The following is an 18,356-nucleotide window of genomic DNA, read 5'->3' as shown; positions in this document are numbered from 1 at the left end:
AAAACCTGCAAAATCGGCAGTGTGTCAAATACTTGTTCTCCTCACTGTATGAGCCCAAGCTTGCAGAATAACATTTAAAAAACTGATTTAAAATGTATTTAATCGGTTAGCCTATAAACATACTCTAGTAATTACTTTTGAGTGTGGACTGTATTATTATGCATACTAGATGGACTGGTTACCTTATGCTACACTCCAAAGTTTCTATTCATGAGTCTCAGAGAGAAAGTATAGGCCTAGGCAATGCTGTTGGTTCAATAGTGCATTTCTATCGGATTTTGAATAGCCTGGTAGTACACAGGGAATTTTGGGGATTTTCATAATTTTTTATATTTTCATAATTAATAGGCTACAGAATATTTCACCACCGTGCGTTTCCATCTACTTCCCCTCTCTCCTTCATTACTTGCTCAAGCACGCAGAGAGAGGAGCTGTCAACAGTTTAATGAAATATGTTTGGTTGTGAAAACATGTTACTTTCGATGTTCCCGAACAGATGTCACTTGATTAAGCACTTGTTATGTGCAGGAACAGTGTTGGGGAGCCCATAGCATACAGAGTTTGGGCGGAATATCACCTGTTGCGCAGGGAGAGACTGCATGCCCCTCAAACAGTGGTTGATAAGTGGAGTGAAATAACCAAAGTAGCCTATCCGAAGGAACAGGCGGGAAAGCGCCTCCATTCGTTATTCGAGAGCATAAGCGGATGACATATTTTTTCCCTGCAACTGTTCCTGCACATTTGATAATGGGCCATTCTAAATCTAAACTAATGTAACATATTAGTAAAGACAATATTAAATTGAGAATAGTCTGATGGGTGATAATATGATCAATTGAGGAGAGAACAGTGTGTGCAGCCTGAGGTAAGGAACAGTGTACAAGCTTTTTTTTCGACTTTCTCAAGTAATCAATATCCTATAGCCGCATCATGCATCCCATATATGTTCTGATTTGTAAGATATTCTAAGGTTTGAATTATTAACAATTAAAGTTGCAAAATAACAATAATAATCTACCGTAGCCTATAGGATCTGTTTCAAATTATCACTTGTATGCTCAACATAGCTTTCATATGCGCAATGATAAAAATATCCTTAAAATTTTATTCAGCTATGTTCAATTATATTCTTCTTACTATAAAATCATATAATATAAAATAATAATATCATGTCTGCTAAATGAACAAGCCTACAGCCTATGGCATGCCGCATAGCCAGATAACATACAGTAGGCCAACTCATATTCTGTTAATCTGAAAACATTTTCTTCATATCATAATGTTTCTTTAGACCTGCGTAAAATAAATCATGGATTTATTGTTATGGTTTATATCAAGTTGATTTATTATACTTATTAAAATGTAGATGTTCCAAAGGCTCCCAGAAGCAGCTTGTATGTGTGGAGGCGTGGAGATGCTATGCTTGTTCATTATTAATTATTATTTTGCATGACAATAATCGTATGACAAAATGTTATGACCGTCACATTGCACACACACACACACACACACACACACACACACACACACACACACACACACACACACACACACACACACACACACACACACACACACACACACACACACACACACACACACACACACACACACACACACACACAGTCTTGTACAGCTAACCTTGTGGGGACATACAATTCAGTCCCATTCAAAATCATATTTTCCCTAACCCCTAACCCTAAACCTAACCCTAACCCGTACTCTTACCCTAACCCTAACTCTAACCTTGACCCTACCCTAACCCTAAACCTAACCCAAATACCTAAACTTTATCCTAACCCTAAACCTAACCCTAGCTCCTAACCCTACAACTAAGCCTAGCTCCTAACCTTAATATTTAACTTAATTCTAACCCTAACACTAATTCTAACCTTAACCCTAAACCCCCTAGAAATAGCATTTGACCTTGTGGGGACTAACAAAATGTCCCCAGCTGGTCAACTTTTTGTTTGTTTACTATTCTTGTAGGGACTTCTGGTCCCCACAAGAATAGTTAAACACACACACACACACACACACACACACACACACACACACACACACACACACACACACACACACACACACACACACACACACACACACACACACGTAGTGCTATCTGTGAATGAACAAAGCCTACCGTCTCCCAGCTCGTCTTCTGTTGGCTAAGCACTCGCATCATATCTCTGACTCACTTTCTTTTCCCTGTTCTGACTCATTTATTGTTTTCTTACTCCCTCTGTCATTTTCTCACTCCTCTCCAATTATTTTTTGTCATGGTGTTCCAGTCTCTCTCATTGCTCTCTCTCTATCGTCCCTCTAACTTTTTCTCATCCCTCCCTCTTTCTCAACCGCATCTCTCTCAGTTCTATCCATCCTCTCTCATCTTTCTGAGTCACTCCTTTTTAGGTGAATTCAACATCCCTTCTCAAAGGATAAAAATAGAGCTTCGGGTCAGCCTTTTTTTCAAATCCCAGGAAGCTCACATACGGAGAAACACCCTCCAATATTTCACTGCTTAATTTTGCAATATGATAATGTGGAGTCTTCTGAGTCGGACGTTTGACTGGTTCTGTGAGATCATTCCAGACAGATACAGACAGTAGGTCAGCCCAGCTGTGTACAGTACAGTCTGACCTAACCTGCAGCCCTGTCCTATGAAGACCGACCTGCAGCCCTGACCTATGAGGAGTGCCTGCAGGGTTGACCTATGAGGAGTGTCTGCAGCCCTGTCCTATGAGGAGTGCCTGCAGGGCTGACCTATGAGGAGTGCCTGCAGGCCTGACCTATGAGGAGTGCCTGCAGGCCTGACCTACGAGGAGTGCCTGCAAGCCTGTCCTATGAGGAGTGCCTGCAGGCCTGACCTACGAGGAGTGCCTGCAGGCCTGACCTATGAGGAGTGCCTGCAGGCCTGACCTATGAGGAGTGCCTGCAGGCCTGACCTACGAGGAGTGCCTGCAGGCCTGACCTATGAAGACCGACCTGCAGCCCTGTCCTATGAAGACCGACCTGCAGCCCTGTCCTATGAGGAGTGCCTGCAGGCCTGACCTATGAGGAGTGCCTGCAGGCCTGACCTATGAAGACCGACCTGCAGCCCTGACCTATGAGGAGTGCCTGCAGGCCTGACCTATGAGGAGTGTCTGCAGCCCTGACCTAAGAGGAGTGTCTGCAGCCCTGTCCTATGAGGAGTGCTTGCAGCCCTGACCTATGAGGAGTGCTTGCAGCCCTGACCTATGAGGAGTGCTTGCAGCCCTGACCTATGAGGAGTGCTTGCAGCCCTGACCTATGAGGAGTGCTTGCAGCCCTGACCTATGAGGAGTGCTTGCAGCCCTGACCTATGAGGAGTGCTTGCAGCCCGGACCTATGAGGAGTGCCTGCAGGGCTGACCTACGAGGAGTGCCTGCAGGCCTGACCTATGAGGAGTGCCTGCAGGCCTGACCTATGAGGAGTGCCTGCAGGCCTGACCTACGAGGAGTGCCTGCAGGCCTGACCTACGAGGAGTGCCTGCAGGCCTGACCTATGAGGAGTGTCTGCAGCCCTGACCTAAGAGGAGTGTCTGCAGCCCTGTCCTAAGAGGAGTGTCTGCAGCCCTGACCTATGAGGAGTGCCTGCAGGCCTGACCTACGAGGAGTGCCTGCAGGCCTGACCTATGAGGAGTGCCTGCAGGCCTGTCCTATGAAGACCGACCTGCAGCCCTGACCTATGAGGAGTGCCTGCAGGCCTGACCTATGAGGAGTGCCTGCAGGCCTGACCTATGAGGAGTGCTTGCAACCCTGACTTATGAGGAGTGCCTGCAGGGCTGACCTACGAGGAGTGCCTGCAGGCCTGACCTATGAGGAGTGCTTGCAACCCTGACTTATGAGGAGTGCCTGCAGGCCTGACCTATGAGGAGTGTCTGCAGCCCTGACCTAAGAGGAGTGTCTGCAGCCCTGACCTATGAGGAGTGTCTGCAGGGCTGGCCTATGAGGAGTGCCTGCAGGGCTGACCTATGAGGAGTGTCTGCAGCCCTGACCTATGAGGAGTGCCTGCAGGGCTGACCTATGAGGAGTGTCTGCAGGCCTGACCTATGAGGAGTGCCTGCAGGGCTGACCTATGAGGAGTGTCTGCAGGCCTGACATATAAGGAGTGCCTGCAGGGTTGACCTATGAGGAGTGTCTGCAGGCCTGACATATAAGGAGTGCCTGCAGGGTTGACCTATGAGGAGTGCCTGCAGGGTTGACCTATGAGGAGTGCCTGCAGGGTTGACCTATGAGGAGTGCCTGCAGGGTTGACCTATGAGGAGTGCCTGCAGGGTTGACCTATGAGGAGTGCCTGCAGGGCTGACCTATGAGGAGTGCCTGCAGGGTTGACCTATGAGGAGTGCCTGCAGGGTTGACCTATGAGGAGTGCCTGCAGGGTTGACCTATGAGGAGTGCCTGCAGGCCTGACCTATGAGGAGTGCCTGCAGGGCTGACCTATGAGGAGTGTCTGCAGGCCTGACCTATGAGGAGTGCCTGCAGGCCTGACCTATGAGGAGTGTCTGCAGGCCTGACCTATGAGGAGTGACCTGCAGCCCTGACCTATGATGCTTGCCTGCAGCCCTGACCTATGAGGAGTGCCTGCAGGCCTGACTTATGAGGAGTGCCTGCAGGCCGGACCTATGAGGAGTGCCTGCAGGCCTGACCTATGAGGAGTGCCTGCAGGCCTGACCTATGAGGAGTGCCTGCAGGCCTGACCTATGAGGAGTGCCTGCAGGCCTGACCTATGAGGAGTGCCTGCAGGGTTGACCTATGAGGAGTGCCTGCAGGGTTGACCTATGAGGAGTGCCTGCAGGCCTGACCTATGAGGAGTGTCTGCAGGCCTGACCTATGAGGAGTGTCTGCAGGCCTGACCTATGATGCTTGCCTGCAGCCCCGACCTATGAGGAGTGTCTGCAGCCCTGACCTATGAGGAGTGTCTGCAGCCCTGACCTATGAGGAGTGTCTGCAGGCCTGACCTATGATGCTGCCTGCAGGCCTGACCTATGAGGAGTGACCTGCAGCCCTGACCTATGAGGAGTGCCTGCAGGCCTGACCTATGAGGAGTGTCTGCAGCCCTGACCTATGAGGAGTGACCTGCAGCCCTGACCTATGATGCTGCCTGCAGGCCTGACCTATGAGGAGTGTCTGCAGCCCTGACCTATGAGGAGTGCCTGCAGGCCTGACCTATGAGGAGTGTCTGCAGGCCTGACCTATGATGCTGCCTGCAGGCCTGACCTATGAGGAGTGACCTGCAGCCCTGACCATGATGCTGGCCTGCAGCCCTGACCTATGAGGAGTGCCTGCAGGCCTGACTTATGAGGAGTGCCTGCAGGCCGGACCTATGAGGAGTGCCTGCAGGCCTGACCTATGAGGAGTGCCTGCAGGCCAGACCTATGAGGAGTGCCTGCAGGCCTGACCTATGAGGAGTGCCTGCAGGCCTGACCTATGAGGAGTGTCTGCAGCCCTGACCTATGAGGAGTGCCTGCAGCCCTGACCTATGAGGAGTGCCTGCAGCCCTGACCATGATGCTGGCCTGCAGCCCTGACCTATGAGGAGTGCCTGCAGCCCTGACCTATGAGGAGTGCCTGCAGGCCTGACTTATGAGGAGTGCCTGCAGGCCTGACCTATGAGGAGTGCCTGCAGGCCTGACCTATGAGGAGTGCCTGCAGGCCTGACCTATGAGGACTGCCTGCAGGCCTGACCTATGAGGAGTGCCTGCAGGGTTGACCTATGAGGAGTGTCTGCAGGCCTGACCTATGAGGAGTGTCTGCAGGCCTGACCTATGATGCTTGCCTGCAGCCATGACCTATGATGCTTGCCTGCAGCCCTGACCTATGAGGAGTATCTGCAGGCCTGACCTATGAGGAGTGTCTGCAGGCCTGACCTATGAGGAGTGTCTGCAGGCCTGACCTATGAGGAGTGTCTGCAGGCCTGACCTATGAGGAGTGCCTGCAGCCCTGACCTATGATGCTTGCCTGCAGCCCTGACCTATGAGGAGTGTCTGCAGGCCTGACCTATGAGGAGTGTCTGCAGCCCTGACCTATGATGCTTGCCTGCAGGCCTGACCTATGAGGAGTGCCTGCAGGCCTAACTTATGAGGAGTGCCTGCAGGCCGGACCTATGAGGAGTGCCTGCAGGACTGACCTATGAGGAGTGCCTGCAGGCCTGACTTATGAGGAGTGCCTGCAGGCCGGACCTATGAGGAGTGCCTGCAGGCCTGATCTATGAGGAGTGCCTGCAGGCCTGACCTATGAGGAGTGCCTGCAGGCCTGACCTATGAGGAGTGCCTGCAGGGCTGACCTATGAGGAGTGCCTGCAGGCCTGACCTATGAGGAGTGCCTGCAGGCCTGACCTACGAGGAGTGCCTGCAAGCCTGTCCTATGAGGAGTGCCTGCAGGCCTGACCTACGAGGAGTGCCTGCAGGCCTGACCTATGAGGAGTGCCTGCAGGCCTGACCTATGAGGAGTGCCTGCAGGCCTGACCTACGAGGAGTGCCTGCAGGCCTGACCTATGAAGACCGACCTGCAGCCCTGTCCTATGAAGACCGACCTGCAGCCCTGTCCTATGAGGAGTGCCTGCAGGCCTGACCTATGAGGAGTGCCTGCAGGCCTGACCTATGAAGACCGACCTGCAGCCCTGACCTATGAGGAGTGCCTGCAGGCCTGACCTATGAGGAGTGTCTGCAGCCCTGACCTAAGAGGAGTGTCTGCAGCCCTGTCCTATGAGGAGTGCTTGCAGCCCTGACCTATGAGGAGTGCTTGCAGCCCTGACCTATGAGGAGTGCTTGCAGCCCTGACCTATGAGGAGTGCTTGCAGCCCTGACCTATGAGGAGTGCTTGCAGCCCTGACCTATGAGGAGTGCTTGCAGCCCTGACCTATGAGGAGTGCTTGCAGCCCGGACCTATGAGGAGTGCCTGCAGGGCTGACCTACGAGGAGTGCCTGCAGGCCTGACCTATGAGGAGTGCCTGCAGGCCTGACCTATGAGGAGTGCCTGCAGGCCTGACCTACGAGGAGTGCCTGCAGGCCTGACCTACGAGGAGTGCCTGCAGGCCTGACCTATGAGGAGTGTCTGCAGCCCTGACCTAAGAGGAGTGTCTGCAGCCCTGTCCTAAGAGGAGTGTCTGCAGCCCTGACCTAAGAGGAGTGTCTGCAGCCCTGACCTAGAGGAGTGTCTGCAGCCCTGACCTAAGAGGAGTGTCTGCAGCCCTGACCTAAGAGGAGTGCCTGCAGGCCTGACCTATGAGGAGTGCCTGCAGGCCTGACCTACGAGGAGTGCCTGCAGGCCTGACCTATGAGGAGTGCCTGCAGGCCTGTCCTATGAAGACCGACCTGCAGCCCTGACCTATGAGGAGTGCCTGCAGGCCTGACCTATGAGGAGTGCCTGCAGGCCTGACCTATGAGGAGTGTCTGCAGCCCTGACCTAAGAGGAGTGTCTGCAGCCCTGTCCTATGAGGAGTGCTTGCAGCCCTGACCTATGAGGAGTGCTTGCAGCCCTGACCTATGAGGAGTGCTTGCAACCCTGACCTATGAGGAGTGCTTGCAGCCCTGACCTATGAGGAGTGCTTGCAACCCTGACTTATGAGGAGTGCCTGCAGGGCTGACCTACGAGGAGTGCCTGCAGGCCTGACCTATGAGGAGTGCTTGCAACCCTGACTTATGAGGAGTGCCTGCAGGCCTGACCTATGAGGAGTGTCTGCAGCCCTGACCTAAGAGGAGTGTCTGCAGCCCTGACCTATGAGGAGTGTCTGCAGGGCTGGCCTATGAGGAGTGCCTGCAGGGCTGACCTATGAGGAGTGTCTGCAGCCCTGACCTATGAGGAGTGCCTGCAGGGCTGACCTATGAGGAGTGTCTGCAGGCCTGACCTATGAGGAGTGCCTGCAGGGCTGACCTATGAGGAGTGTCTGCAGGCCTGACATATAAGGAGTGCCTGCAGGGTTGACCTATGAGGAGTGTCTGCAGGCCTGACATATAATGAGTGCCTGCAGGGTTGACCTATGAGGAGTGCCTGCAGGGTTGACCTATGAGGAGTGCCTGCAGGGTTGACCTATGAGGAGTGCCTGCAGGGTTGACCTATGAGGAGTGCCTGCAGGGTTGACCTATGAGGAGTGCCTGCAGGGCTGACCTATGAGGAGTGCCTGCAGGGTTGAGCTATGAGGAGTGCCTGCAGGGTTGACCTATGAGGAGTGCCTGCAGGGTTGACCTATGAGGAGTGCCTGCAGGCCTGACCTATGAGGAGTGCCTGCAGGGCTGACCTATGAGGAGTGTCTGCAGGCCTGACCTATGAGGAGTGCCTGCAGGCCTGACCTATGAGGAGTGTCTGCAGGCCTGACCTATGAGGAGTGACCTGCAGCCCTGACCTATGATGCTTGCCTGCAGCCCTGACCTATGAGGAGTGCCTGCAGGCCTGACTTATGAGGAGTGCCTGCAGGCCGGACCTATGAGGAGTGCCTGCAGGCCTGACCTATGAGGAGTGCCTGCAGGCCTGACCTATGAGGAGTGCCTGCAGGCCTGACCTATGAGGAGTGCCTGCAGGCCTGACCTATGAGGAGTGCCTGCAGGGTTGACCTATGAGGAGTGCCTGCAGGGTTGACCTATGAGGAGTGCCTGCAGGCCTGACCTATGAGGAGTGTCTGCAGGCCTGACCTATGAGGAGTGTCTGCAGGCCTGACCTATCATGCTTGCCTGCAGCCCCGACCTATGAGGAGTGTCTGCAGCCCTGACCTATGAGGAGTGTCTGCAGCCCTGACCTATGAGGAGTGTCTGCAGGCCTGACCTATGATGCTGCCTGCAGGCCTGACCTATGAGGAGTGACCTGCAGCCCTGACCTATGAGGAGTGCCTGCAGGCCTGACCTATGAGGAGTGTCTGCAGCCCTGACCTATGAGGAGTGACCTGCAGCCCTGACCTATGATGCTGCCTGCAGGCCTGACCTATGAGGAGTGTCTGCAGCCCTGACCTATGAGGAGTGCCTGCAGGCCTGACCTATGAGGAGTGTCTGCAGGCCTGACCTATGATGCTGCCTGCAGGCCTGACCTATGAGGAGTGACCTGCAGCCCTGACCATGATGCTGGCCTGCAGCCCTGACCTATGAGGAGTGCCTGCAGGCCTGACTTATGAGGAGTGCCTGCAGGCCGGACCTATGAGGAGTGCCTGCAGGCCTGACCTATGAGGAGTGCCTGCAGGCCGGACCTATGAGGAGTGCCTGCAGGCCTGACCTATGAGGAGTGCCTGCAGGCCTGACCTATGAGGAGTGTCTGCAGCCCTGACCTATGAGGAGTGCCTGCAGCCCTGACCTATGAGGAGTGCCTGCAGCCCTGACCATGATGCTGGCCTGCAGCCCTGACCTATGAGGAGTGCCTGCAGCCCTGACCTATGAGGAGTGCCTGCAGGCCTGACTTATGAGGAGTGCCTGCAGGCCTGACCTATGAGGAGTGCCTGCAGGCCTGACCTATGAGGAGTGCCTGCAGGCCTGACCTATGAGGACTGCCTGCAGGCCTGACCTATGAGGAGTGCCTGCAGGGTTGACCTATGAGGAGTGTCTGCAGGCCTGACCTATGAGGAGTGTCTGCAGGCCTGACCTATGATGCTTGCCTGCAGCCATGACCTATGATGCTTGCCTGCAGCCCTGACCTATGAGGAGTGTCTGCAGGCCTGACCTATGAGGAGTGTCTGCAGGCCTGACCTATGAGGAGTGTCTGCAGGCCTGACCTATGAGGAGTGTCTGCAGGCCTGACCTATGAGGAGTGCCTGCAGCCCTTACCTATGATGCTTGCCTGCAGCCCTGACCTATGAGGAGTGTCTGCAGGCCTGACCTATGAGGAGTGTCTGCAGCCCTGACCTATGATGCTTGCCTGCAGGCCTGACCTATGAGGAGTGCCTGCAGGCCTAACTTATGAGGAGTGCCTGCAGGCCGGACCTATGAGGAGTGCCTGCAGGCCTGACCTATGAGGAGTGCCTGCAGGCCTGACCTATGAGGAGTGCCTGCAGGCCTGACCTATGAGGAGTGCCTGCAGGCCTGACCTATGAGGAGTGTCTGCAGGCCTGACCTATGAGGAGTGTCTGCAGGCCTGACCTATGATGCTTGCCTGCAGGCCTGACCTATGAGGAGTGACCTGCAGCCCTGACCTAAGATGCTTGCCTGCAGCCCTGACCTATGAGGAGTGCCTGCAGGCCTGACTTATGAGGAGTGCCTGCAGGCCGGACCTATGAGGAGTGCCTGCAGGCCTGATCTATGAGGAGTGCCTGCAGGCCTGACCTATGAGGAGTGCCTGCAGGCCTGACCTATGAGGAGTGCCTGCAGGGTTGACCTATGAGGAGTGCCTGCAGGCCTGACCTATGAGGAGTGTCTGCAGGCCTGACCTATGAGGAGTGCCTGCAGGCCTGACCTGTGAGGAGTGTCTGCAGGCCTGACCTATGATGCTTGTCTGCAGCCATGACCTATGATGCTTGCCTGCAGGCCTGACCTATGAGGAGTGCCTGCAGGCCGGACCTATGAGGAGTGCCTGCAGGCCTGACCTATGAGGAGTGCCTGCAGGCCGGACCTATGAGGAGTGCCTGCAGGCCTGACTTATGAGGAGTGCCTGCAGGCCGGACCTATGAGGAGTGCCTGCAGGCCTGACTTATGAGGAGTGCCTGCAGGCCGGACCTATGAGGAGTGCCTGCAGGCCGGACCTATGAGGAGTGCCTGCAGGCCTGACCTATGAGGAGTGCCTGCAGGCCTGACCTATGAGGAGTGCCTGCAGGCCTGACCTATGAGGAGGGCCTGCAGAGTTGACCTATGAGGAGTGTCTGCAGGCCTGACCTATGAGGAGTGCCTGCAGGCCTGACCTATCAGGAGTGTCTGCAGGCCTGACCTATGAGGAGTGCCTGCAGGCCTGACCTATGAGGAGTGTCTGCAGGCCTGACCTATGAGGAGTGCCTGCAGGCCTGACCTATGATGCTTGCCTGCAGCCCTGACCTATGAGGAGTGCCTGTAGGCCGGACCTATGAGGAGTGTCTGCAGGCCTGACATATGAGGAGTATCTGCAGGCCTGACCTATGATGCTTTCCTGCAGCCATGACCTATGATGCTTGCCTGCAGCCCTGACCTATGAGGAGTGACCTGCAGCCCTGACCTGTGATGCTTGCCTGCAGCCATGACCTATGATGCTTGCCTGCAGCCCTGACCTATGAGGAGTGCCTGTAGGCCGGACCTATGAGGAGTGCCTGCAGGCCTGACCTATGAGGAGTGACTTGCAGCCCTGACCTATGAGGAGTGCCTGCAGGCCGGACCTATGAGGAGTGACCTGCAGCCCTGACCTATGAGGAGTGCCTGCAGGCCTGACCTACGAGGAGTGACCTGCAGCCCTGACCTATGAGGAGTGCCTGCAGGCCTGACCTATGAGGAGTGCCTGCAGGCCTGACCTATGAGGAGTGCCTGCAGGCCTGACCTATGAGGAGGGCCTGCAGGGTTGACCTATGAGGAGTGTCTGCAGGCCTGACCTATGAGGAGTGCCTGCAGGCCTGACCTATCAGGAGTGTCTGCAGGCCTGACCTATGAGGAGTGCCTGCAGGCCTGACCTATGAGGAGTGTCTGCAGGCCTGACCTATGAGGAGTGTCTGCAGGCCTGACCTATGAGGAGTGACCTGCAGGCCTGACCTATCAGGAGTGTCTGCAGGCCTGACCTATGAGGAGTGCCTGCAGGCCTGACCTATGAGGAGTGTCTGCAGGCCTGACCTATGAGGAGTGCCTGCAGGCCTGACCTATGATGCTTGCCTGCAGCCCTGACCTTTGATGCTTGCCTGCAGCCCTGACCTATGAGGAGTGCCTGTAGGCCGGACCTATGAGGAGTGTCTGCAGGCCTGACATATGAGGAGTGACCTGCAGCCCTGACCTGTGATGCTTGCCTGCAGCTATGACCTATGATGCTTGCCTGCAGCCCTGACCTATGAGGAGTGCCTGTAGGCCGGACCTATGAGGAGTGCCTGCAGGCCTGACCTATGAGGAGTGACCTGCAGCCCTGACCTATGAGGAGTGCCTGCAGGCCGGACCTATGAGGAGTGACCTGCAGCCCTGACCTATGAGGAGTGCCTGCAGGCCTGACCTATGAGGAGTGACCTGCAGCCCTGACCTATGAGGAGTGCCTGCAGGCCTGACCTATGAGGAGTGCCTGCAGGCCGGACCTATGAGGAGTGCCTGCAGGCCTGACCTATGAGGAGTGCCTGCAGGCCTGACCTATGAGGAGTGCCTGCAGGCCGGACCTATGAGGAGTGCCTGCAGGCCTGACCTATGAGGAGTGTCTGCAGGCCTGACATATGAGGAGTGTCTGCAGCCCTGACCTATGAGGAGTGTCTGCAGGGCTGACCTATGAGGAGTGCCTGCAGGCCTGACTTATGAAGTGTGCCTGCAGCCCTGACCTATGAAGTGTGCCTGCAGCCCTGACCTATGAGGAGTGCCTGCAGGCCGGACCTATGAGGAGTGCCTGCAGGCCTGACCTATGAGGAGTGTCTGCAGGCCTGACATATGAGGAGTGCCTGCAGCCCTGACCCATGAGGAGTGTCTGCAGGGCTGACCTATGAGGAGTGCCTGCAGGCCTGACTTATGAAGTGTGCCTGCAGCCCTGACCTATGAAGTGTGCCTGCAGCCCTGACCTATGAGGAGTGCCTGCAGGCCTGACCTATGAAGTGTGCCTGCAGGCCTGACCTATGAGGAGAGAGTATAAAGAGAGCCTGCAGCACATCGCTTCCTTCGTGTGTCACTCTTAACCTTGAATAAACGAATGCGGACCTCATACCACCACTGACACACTGGGCCCTGTGTGTGTACAGTATGTGTGTGTACAGTATGTGTGTGTTCCTGAGAGTTTTACTTCTTATCTCTATCCAAAACATTCTATCTTCTTCCCCGTAATGAAATTACAGAATTAGCAAAAACAGCAATGTTGTCCATGTTTCTTGTTAAGCAGTCTCCCTGCTAACTTCTAGTGACAAGACGTTATTTAGAAAATCAAAACATTTGTAATAAGTTTTGTCCAGGTTTGGCAAAGAATTAAAGAATGTAGGAGGAATCCACCTTAGCTTTAGGGGGTAAATGATGAGACCAGGTTCAGGGCCCAGCTGCTCTCTGTTCTCTCTTCCCTCCCCCGCTCTCTGCCCCCCTCACCCCCCCCCCCCCCCTCCCCCCTCTCTCTCTCTGCCCCTGCTCTCTCTTTCTCTACCTTCTTCTCTGGTCCCGACTGACTCGTCCAACGCATGCACACATACACGGATGCTGACAGGATTCACAATTCATTTAGTAGTCTAGCGTTTTACAAGGCTTGGCACCGTCTGACAATGATACAGCTGTCACGCCAGTTTGATCACCAGCTGCTGTTCTCTGTCAGGGCCAAGGTGTGTGTGTGTGTGTGTGTGTGTGTGTGTGTGTGTGTGTGTGTGTGTGTGTGTGTGTGTGTGTGTGTGTGTGTGTGTGTGTGTGTGTGTGTGTGTGCGTGTGTGTGTGTGCCAGGACCAAGGTGTGTGTCTGAGGTATGCAGCTGATGCTCCACTTCAAGCTTCAATCACCAGAGAGGTTATGATGAAAAGCGGGTCTCGGCAGGGGGAAAGAATCCACATGAGAATTCTAGAATGCAACAGGTGTCTTGTTTAAAAGCCAATCCTCACATATGTTTAGCTCAGGATAGAATACTCTGTCAACATGTCAATGGACAGAGTAACCCTTCCCTGGCCTGAATACCTGGCGGCGTTTGGTTTCCTTAAACAGTGTGCCTACCTGCACTATTTCATATCAGCATGTAGCTACAGTACCTCAGCCAACTATCAGATAACATTACCATCTACACAAAGGCTAATTGATCTGTATGGATCCAAACCACCCTTGTTTTGTGAGACAACTTAGGTAAACGTTGCTCTGCGTTTGTTATGGAAACTTCATCTCTGTGTAGAAAGTTAGTTGGTTCCAGCCCAAGTGCCCTCGAGTGAAACACCAAATCTGGATGGCTTCGGTCAACACCCCAGCTGTTGGAATGGATACATCTCGAATGTAAAAAAGTCACCTTGCATGAAAAGCCCTTGCTGAGCAAAATAATGAAGAAGGGGCATTACAATGCTGTTGTGACTACTAATATCTTGTTCTCGTTCCATTCAAATGGATTAATTCCCTCAGCTGACCCGAACAGTTCCAGCTCGACCTACCCCATATGTTTTCCCACTTTGCCTGTTTGGTGCGACTGGGAGCAGCCTGTTTCCTTCCTTCTCAATAATCACATTTCGGAGAGAGAGAGAGAGAGAGAGAGAGAGAGAGAGAGAGAGAGAGAGAGAGAGAGAGAGAGAGAGAGAGAGGGGAGAGAGGAGAGAGGAGAGAGGAGAGAGAGAGGAGAGAGAGAGAGAGAGAGAGAGAGAGAGAGAGAGGGGAGAGAGGAGAGAGGAGAGAGAGAGGAGAGAGAGAGAGAGAGAGAGAGAGAGAGAGAGAGAGAGGAGAGAGAGAGGAGAGAGAGAGAGAGAGAGAGAGAGGAGAGAGGAGAGAGGAGAGAGAGAGGAGAGAGAGAGAGAGAGAGAGAGAGAGAGAGAGAGAGAGAGAGAGAGAGAGAGAGAGAGAGAGAGAGAGAGAGAGAGAGGAGAGTGAGAGAGAGAGAGAGCTCTAACTCTTACAAAAGCCAAAGCATTATACTTCCCAATCTGAGCTCTGAGGCGCTGGTGACCCAAGCCAAAGTCAACTTCCACCTAATATCCAATATTAGGACGCTTTTACAAAACAGTTTTCTGAAACTCAATGACTTGTTTGAGAGACGGAGGAAAAAACACTTCAAGGAGCCTACAGTAAGCCGTTCAAAATCTTATCAGACTTTAAGACGATTACTCCATTCCTTATCTCTCCAAGCACATAGCTGTGGTGGTGGCCTAGATGAAATCACCTCTGCTTTAGGAAATTAAATCATGGCTGAACATTGCTAATGCCCTAATACTGCCCACAATATTTACACGACAGTATCAGTGGAAAGGACAGTGGCAAAACTTCAACAAGGACGTTTCCAGATATTGTGTCGGCCTAACGTTACAAAAACAATCAGCGCGTTGGTGGGAGTTCACACTGCCAATCATCAGTCTGGGACGTGTAGGGGTTGAGGAGGGGTGAAGCGATGTTGTGATGGAGGGATGGAATAGTGGCGGAGGGGTTGAGGGAGGGAGGAGACACGGTCCCCCTGTTCTCATCAATGGAACGCACCGGGTCAAATCCCAGACAGGACTTCCCAAATAGCTGCCAAACCCTGGGCGACTCAACCACGATGAAAACACAGGGGTGATAAGGGAGATGTAGCTGACAGTCCATCAAGAGAGGTAGCCCTTCATTGAACTACAGTATGCTACACTACAGATTTCACCCATCATTGACATGCACTCTAATGCATTCTATACAGATTAGCTAATAGCTACATTACCCACCTCTTGCTCTCATTAAGAACTCTCATTTCCTTCCTCTTTAAAACACTTCAGTAAGGTTTCTTAGACAACAATGTACGAGAGGAATTTTCCTAGTTCAAAGCATAACAGGATACTCTGACTTGATACTACCAGACTAGTCTAGTACAGTACCGGTACCTGCCTTGTGCCTTCTAAAGAACTGTATAAAACGGTATAGAGTGCGAAAGAGTGAGTTGGAGCAGATAGCTTACCAGGTTTGGGGCCCTTTCCACCGGCTCCTGTTGAACAAAGCACCCAATAATTAATCTACAAATGATAGAAATACACTATAGTTGAATAAACATATTTAGTTCCATCATTGACACTGCACATTCAAAGAGAGTGCTATAGTTGACAGTGTAAGTGCTTTGATATACATTTTGAAGTCTCAACTTTCAATGTTCTGTAGATAAGTACACACCTCCTCCTCCGAGGCCTCCTGCTCCTATGCCTCCAGCCCCGCCACCAGGGACCAGACCTCCAGCACCAACACCACCCCGTCCTCCATATCCTCCAGCTGGGGGAAACACAAGGTCTGGTTAGACAACAGGTCTTTGTCATTACCGTCACCATCATCTTCTTTATTGTCATTATAATCATTATCACCATCATTGTCATCATCAACACTTACTACAGTATGTAAGCATATAATTGGCCAGGTCGCAGTTGCAAATGAGAACTTGTTCTCAACTAGCCTACCTGGTTAAATAAAGGTGAAATAAAATTTAAAAAAATAAAATTAAAATAAAATAAATAAGACAACACTTCCCTTACTGCATAGCCATTCCCTGACAGCAACACAAAACACACCCAGATGGGGGACAGGACAGCACGCTGTGGTTTTATAGGTGTGAGGAGAACACTCTAACTCCCTGTACACCTTGTTAAACCAGACATAATGACAGTGGTTGTGTCTGAGCACTGTGTTGCCCAACAACAACATGTCATTAGAACCAGCACTGTGACTAAACTATTAGCTTAGCGTGTGGCCATGTGATTGAGTGGAGGAGAACTCAAACCTTGAGCTTTCCGAGATGGAACCAGGCTAAACCGTGCAAAACTATGCCTATTCTCCAGCAGTTTTGTGAAATAGCTACAGACTTAAAAAGTGTGGTGGCGTGGTAGTTAACGTGGTGTACTGTAGTGGTCAGGGTGTTCAGTATGCATGCTGCTGGGTGTGTCTCTGCTATGACAGTGTGATAAGACAAAGGTCATATATAATAGCCACTCTCCATATCTCCCTATGTGAGTTGCTGTGATGAGGGTGGCCTGGTGCTTGTAACCCAGTTCAGTCCGCTGGCCTACACGCAAGACAGGGAGCTCAAGCTCTGTGACAACGTTGTGGTTCTGAAAACCCTGTATCTGTAGTCATTGTTCACGGAATGACTGTAGGTCTCAACAGCAGCATACTGTAGATGCTGTCTCTATTAGTCCAGCTAAGGGACAACTATTAGAGGAGGGTATTACAGTAAGTGTTTTCTACTCACCACTAGTTTTAGCTGGTTTGTAGCCTGCTCCTGCGGGTATCCCACCAGCTCCTGTTGGTAAAACAAGAAAAGCAAAAGAAAACAGAAGAGAAGCAGAAAAAAAGAGTTAGAGTGAAAGGCTCGACGTTTGTTTTAGCTCTCCCCCTGGTTGCTCCTTCCCTCACTTCGGTCTCTGACCTGACCAGATAACTCCACACAGAGACTAGACCACTGTGGTGGGTAGGAGGCTCTAAATCTCTACATCTTTAAATCTTCTAAGTTTGAGTCCCAAATGGCACCCTATTCCCTATATAGTGTACCACTTTTGACCAGGACCCTAGTCAGAAGCAGTGCACCATGTATGGAATAGGGTGCCATTTGGGACACACACTAAATCTCCAACTGTATCACAGAGACATCTTCCAACTTCAGAGTGAGGAGTGGAATGCAGAGGGTCGGTGTGGCAACTCACACTTCCTCACACTATATTTCACTGTAATTTATGGCCTCAATGATGTTACAGTGAAAACCTACGGTACAGCTACATTATACTTATCCAGAGTGAAATGGTACAGTACAATGGGAAATAGTAAGGTGCGAGAGAGAATTACAAGCGATATTGCGTTTTTGTGTATGACGGTAATGATTAAGAGAGCCACATATGAGACAGACGCTTCGGACCATTTCAAGTTGCCCGGCTCGGCCTGCCCGTCATTTAAGGCTGGTTTTAAGGCTGGAGGTGTGTGGTTCAACTGTCCTGGAGGTTGTTAATATTTTACATGCTGAACACAAGTGAAACCCAACAGCCACGGTTGGCTCTTAGTGGGTTTGGAGAGGGAGAGCAGTGGTGATCACTGGTTGGTTTGTGGTTGAGTTGGAGACTTGCAGTACTGTACACTACAGGCACAGGGCTAATGGTTAAACTGTGGGTTGCAATAATAGACTGTGACACAACATGTGCCTTTATTTTTTCAGTAAGTAATGCTACAGTAATTTAGTCATACAGGTTTTGTGTTGTGTGCTGGGAAACATGAAAGGTGTATGTTGTATGCTGTACAGTACGCTGTATAATCAAAAGTATGTGGTCACCTGCTCGTCGAACATCTTATTCTAAAATCATGGCCATTAATATGGAGTGGGTCCTCCCTTTGCTGTAATAACAGCCTCCGCTCTTCTGGGAAGGCTTTTCACTAAATGTTGGAACATTGCTGCAGGGATTTGCTTTCATTCAGCCTCAAAAGCATTAGTGAGGTTGGGCACTGATGTTGGGCGATTAGGCCTGGCTTGCAGTCAGCGTTCCAATTCATCCCAAAGATATGTGATGAGGTTGAGGTCAGGGCTCTGTGCAGGTCAGTCAAGTTCTTCCACACCGATCTCGACAAACCATTTGTGACTCGTTTCAGGAAACTAGGCGTATGTCGCGCGTCACTACTTTACAGGAGAGCCATTTGAA

General features: G+C 52.3%; 1 protein-coding gene across 10 annotated transcripts in view; it reads right to left on the bottom strand.

Moving 5' to 3' along the window:
- LOC129832045 (elastin-like) overlaps nucleotides 1-18,356 on the bottom strand; it is a 93,390-nt gene that overhangs the window by 52,154 nt on the left and 22,880 nt on the right. For all 10 annotated transcript variants that reach the window (XM_055895761.1, XM_055895762.1, XM_055895763.1 and 7 more), the window contains exons 3-5: nucleotides 16,925-16,975; nucleotides 15,859-15,954; nucleotides 15,650-15,676 (exon numbers count right to left, since the gene is read on the bottom strand). In XM_055895761.1, coding sequence (XP_055751736.1) covers nucleotides 15,650-15,676; nucleotides 15,859-15,954; nucleotides 16,925-16,975 — 174 coding nt within the window. The remainder of the gene's footprint in view (nucleotides 1-15,649; nucleotides 15,677-15,858; nucleotides 15,955-16,924; nucleotides 16,976-18,356) is intronic.

The sequence above is a fragment of the Salvelinus fontinalis genome, chromosome 33, assembly GCF_029448725.1.
Source record: "Salvelinus fontinalis isolate EN_2023a chromosome 33, ASM2944872v1, whole genome shotgun sequence".
Classification (NCBI taxonomy): Eukaryota; Metazoa; Chordata; class Actinopteri; order Salmoniformes; family Salmonidae; genus Salvelinus; species Salvelinus fontinalis.
The sequence above is the reverse complement of the archived record's forward strand: the minus strand, read 5'-3'. Positions and strand labels throughout refer to the sequence as shown.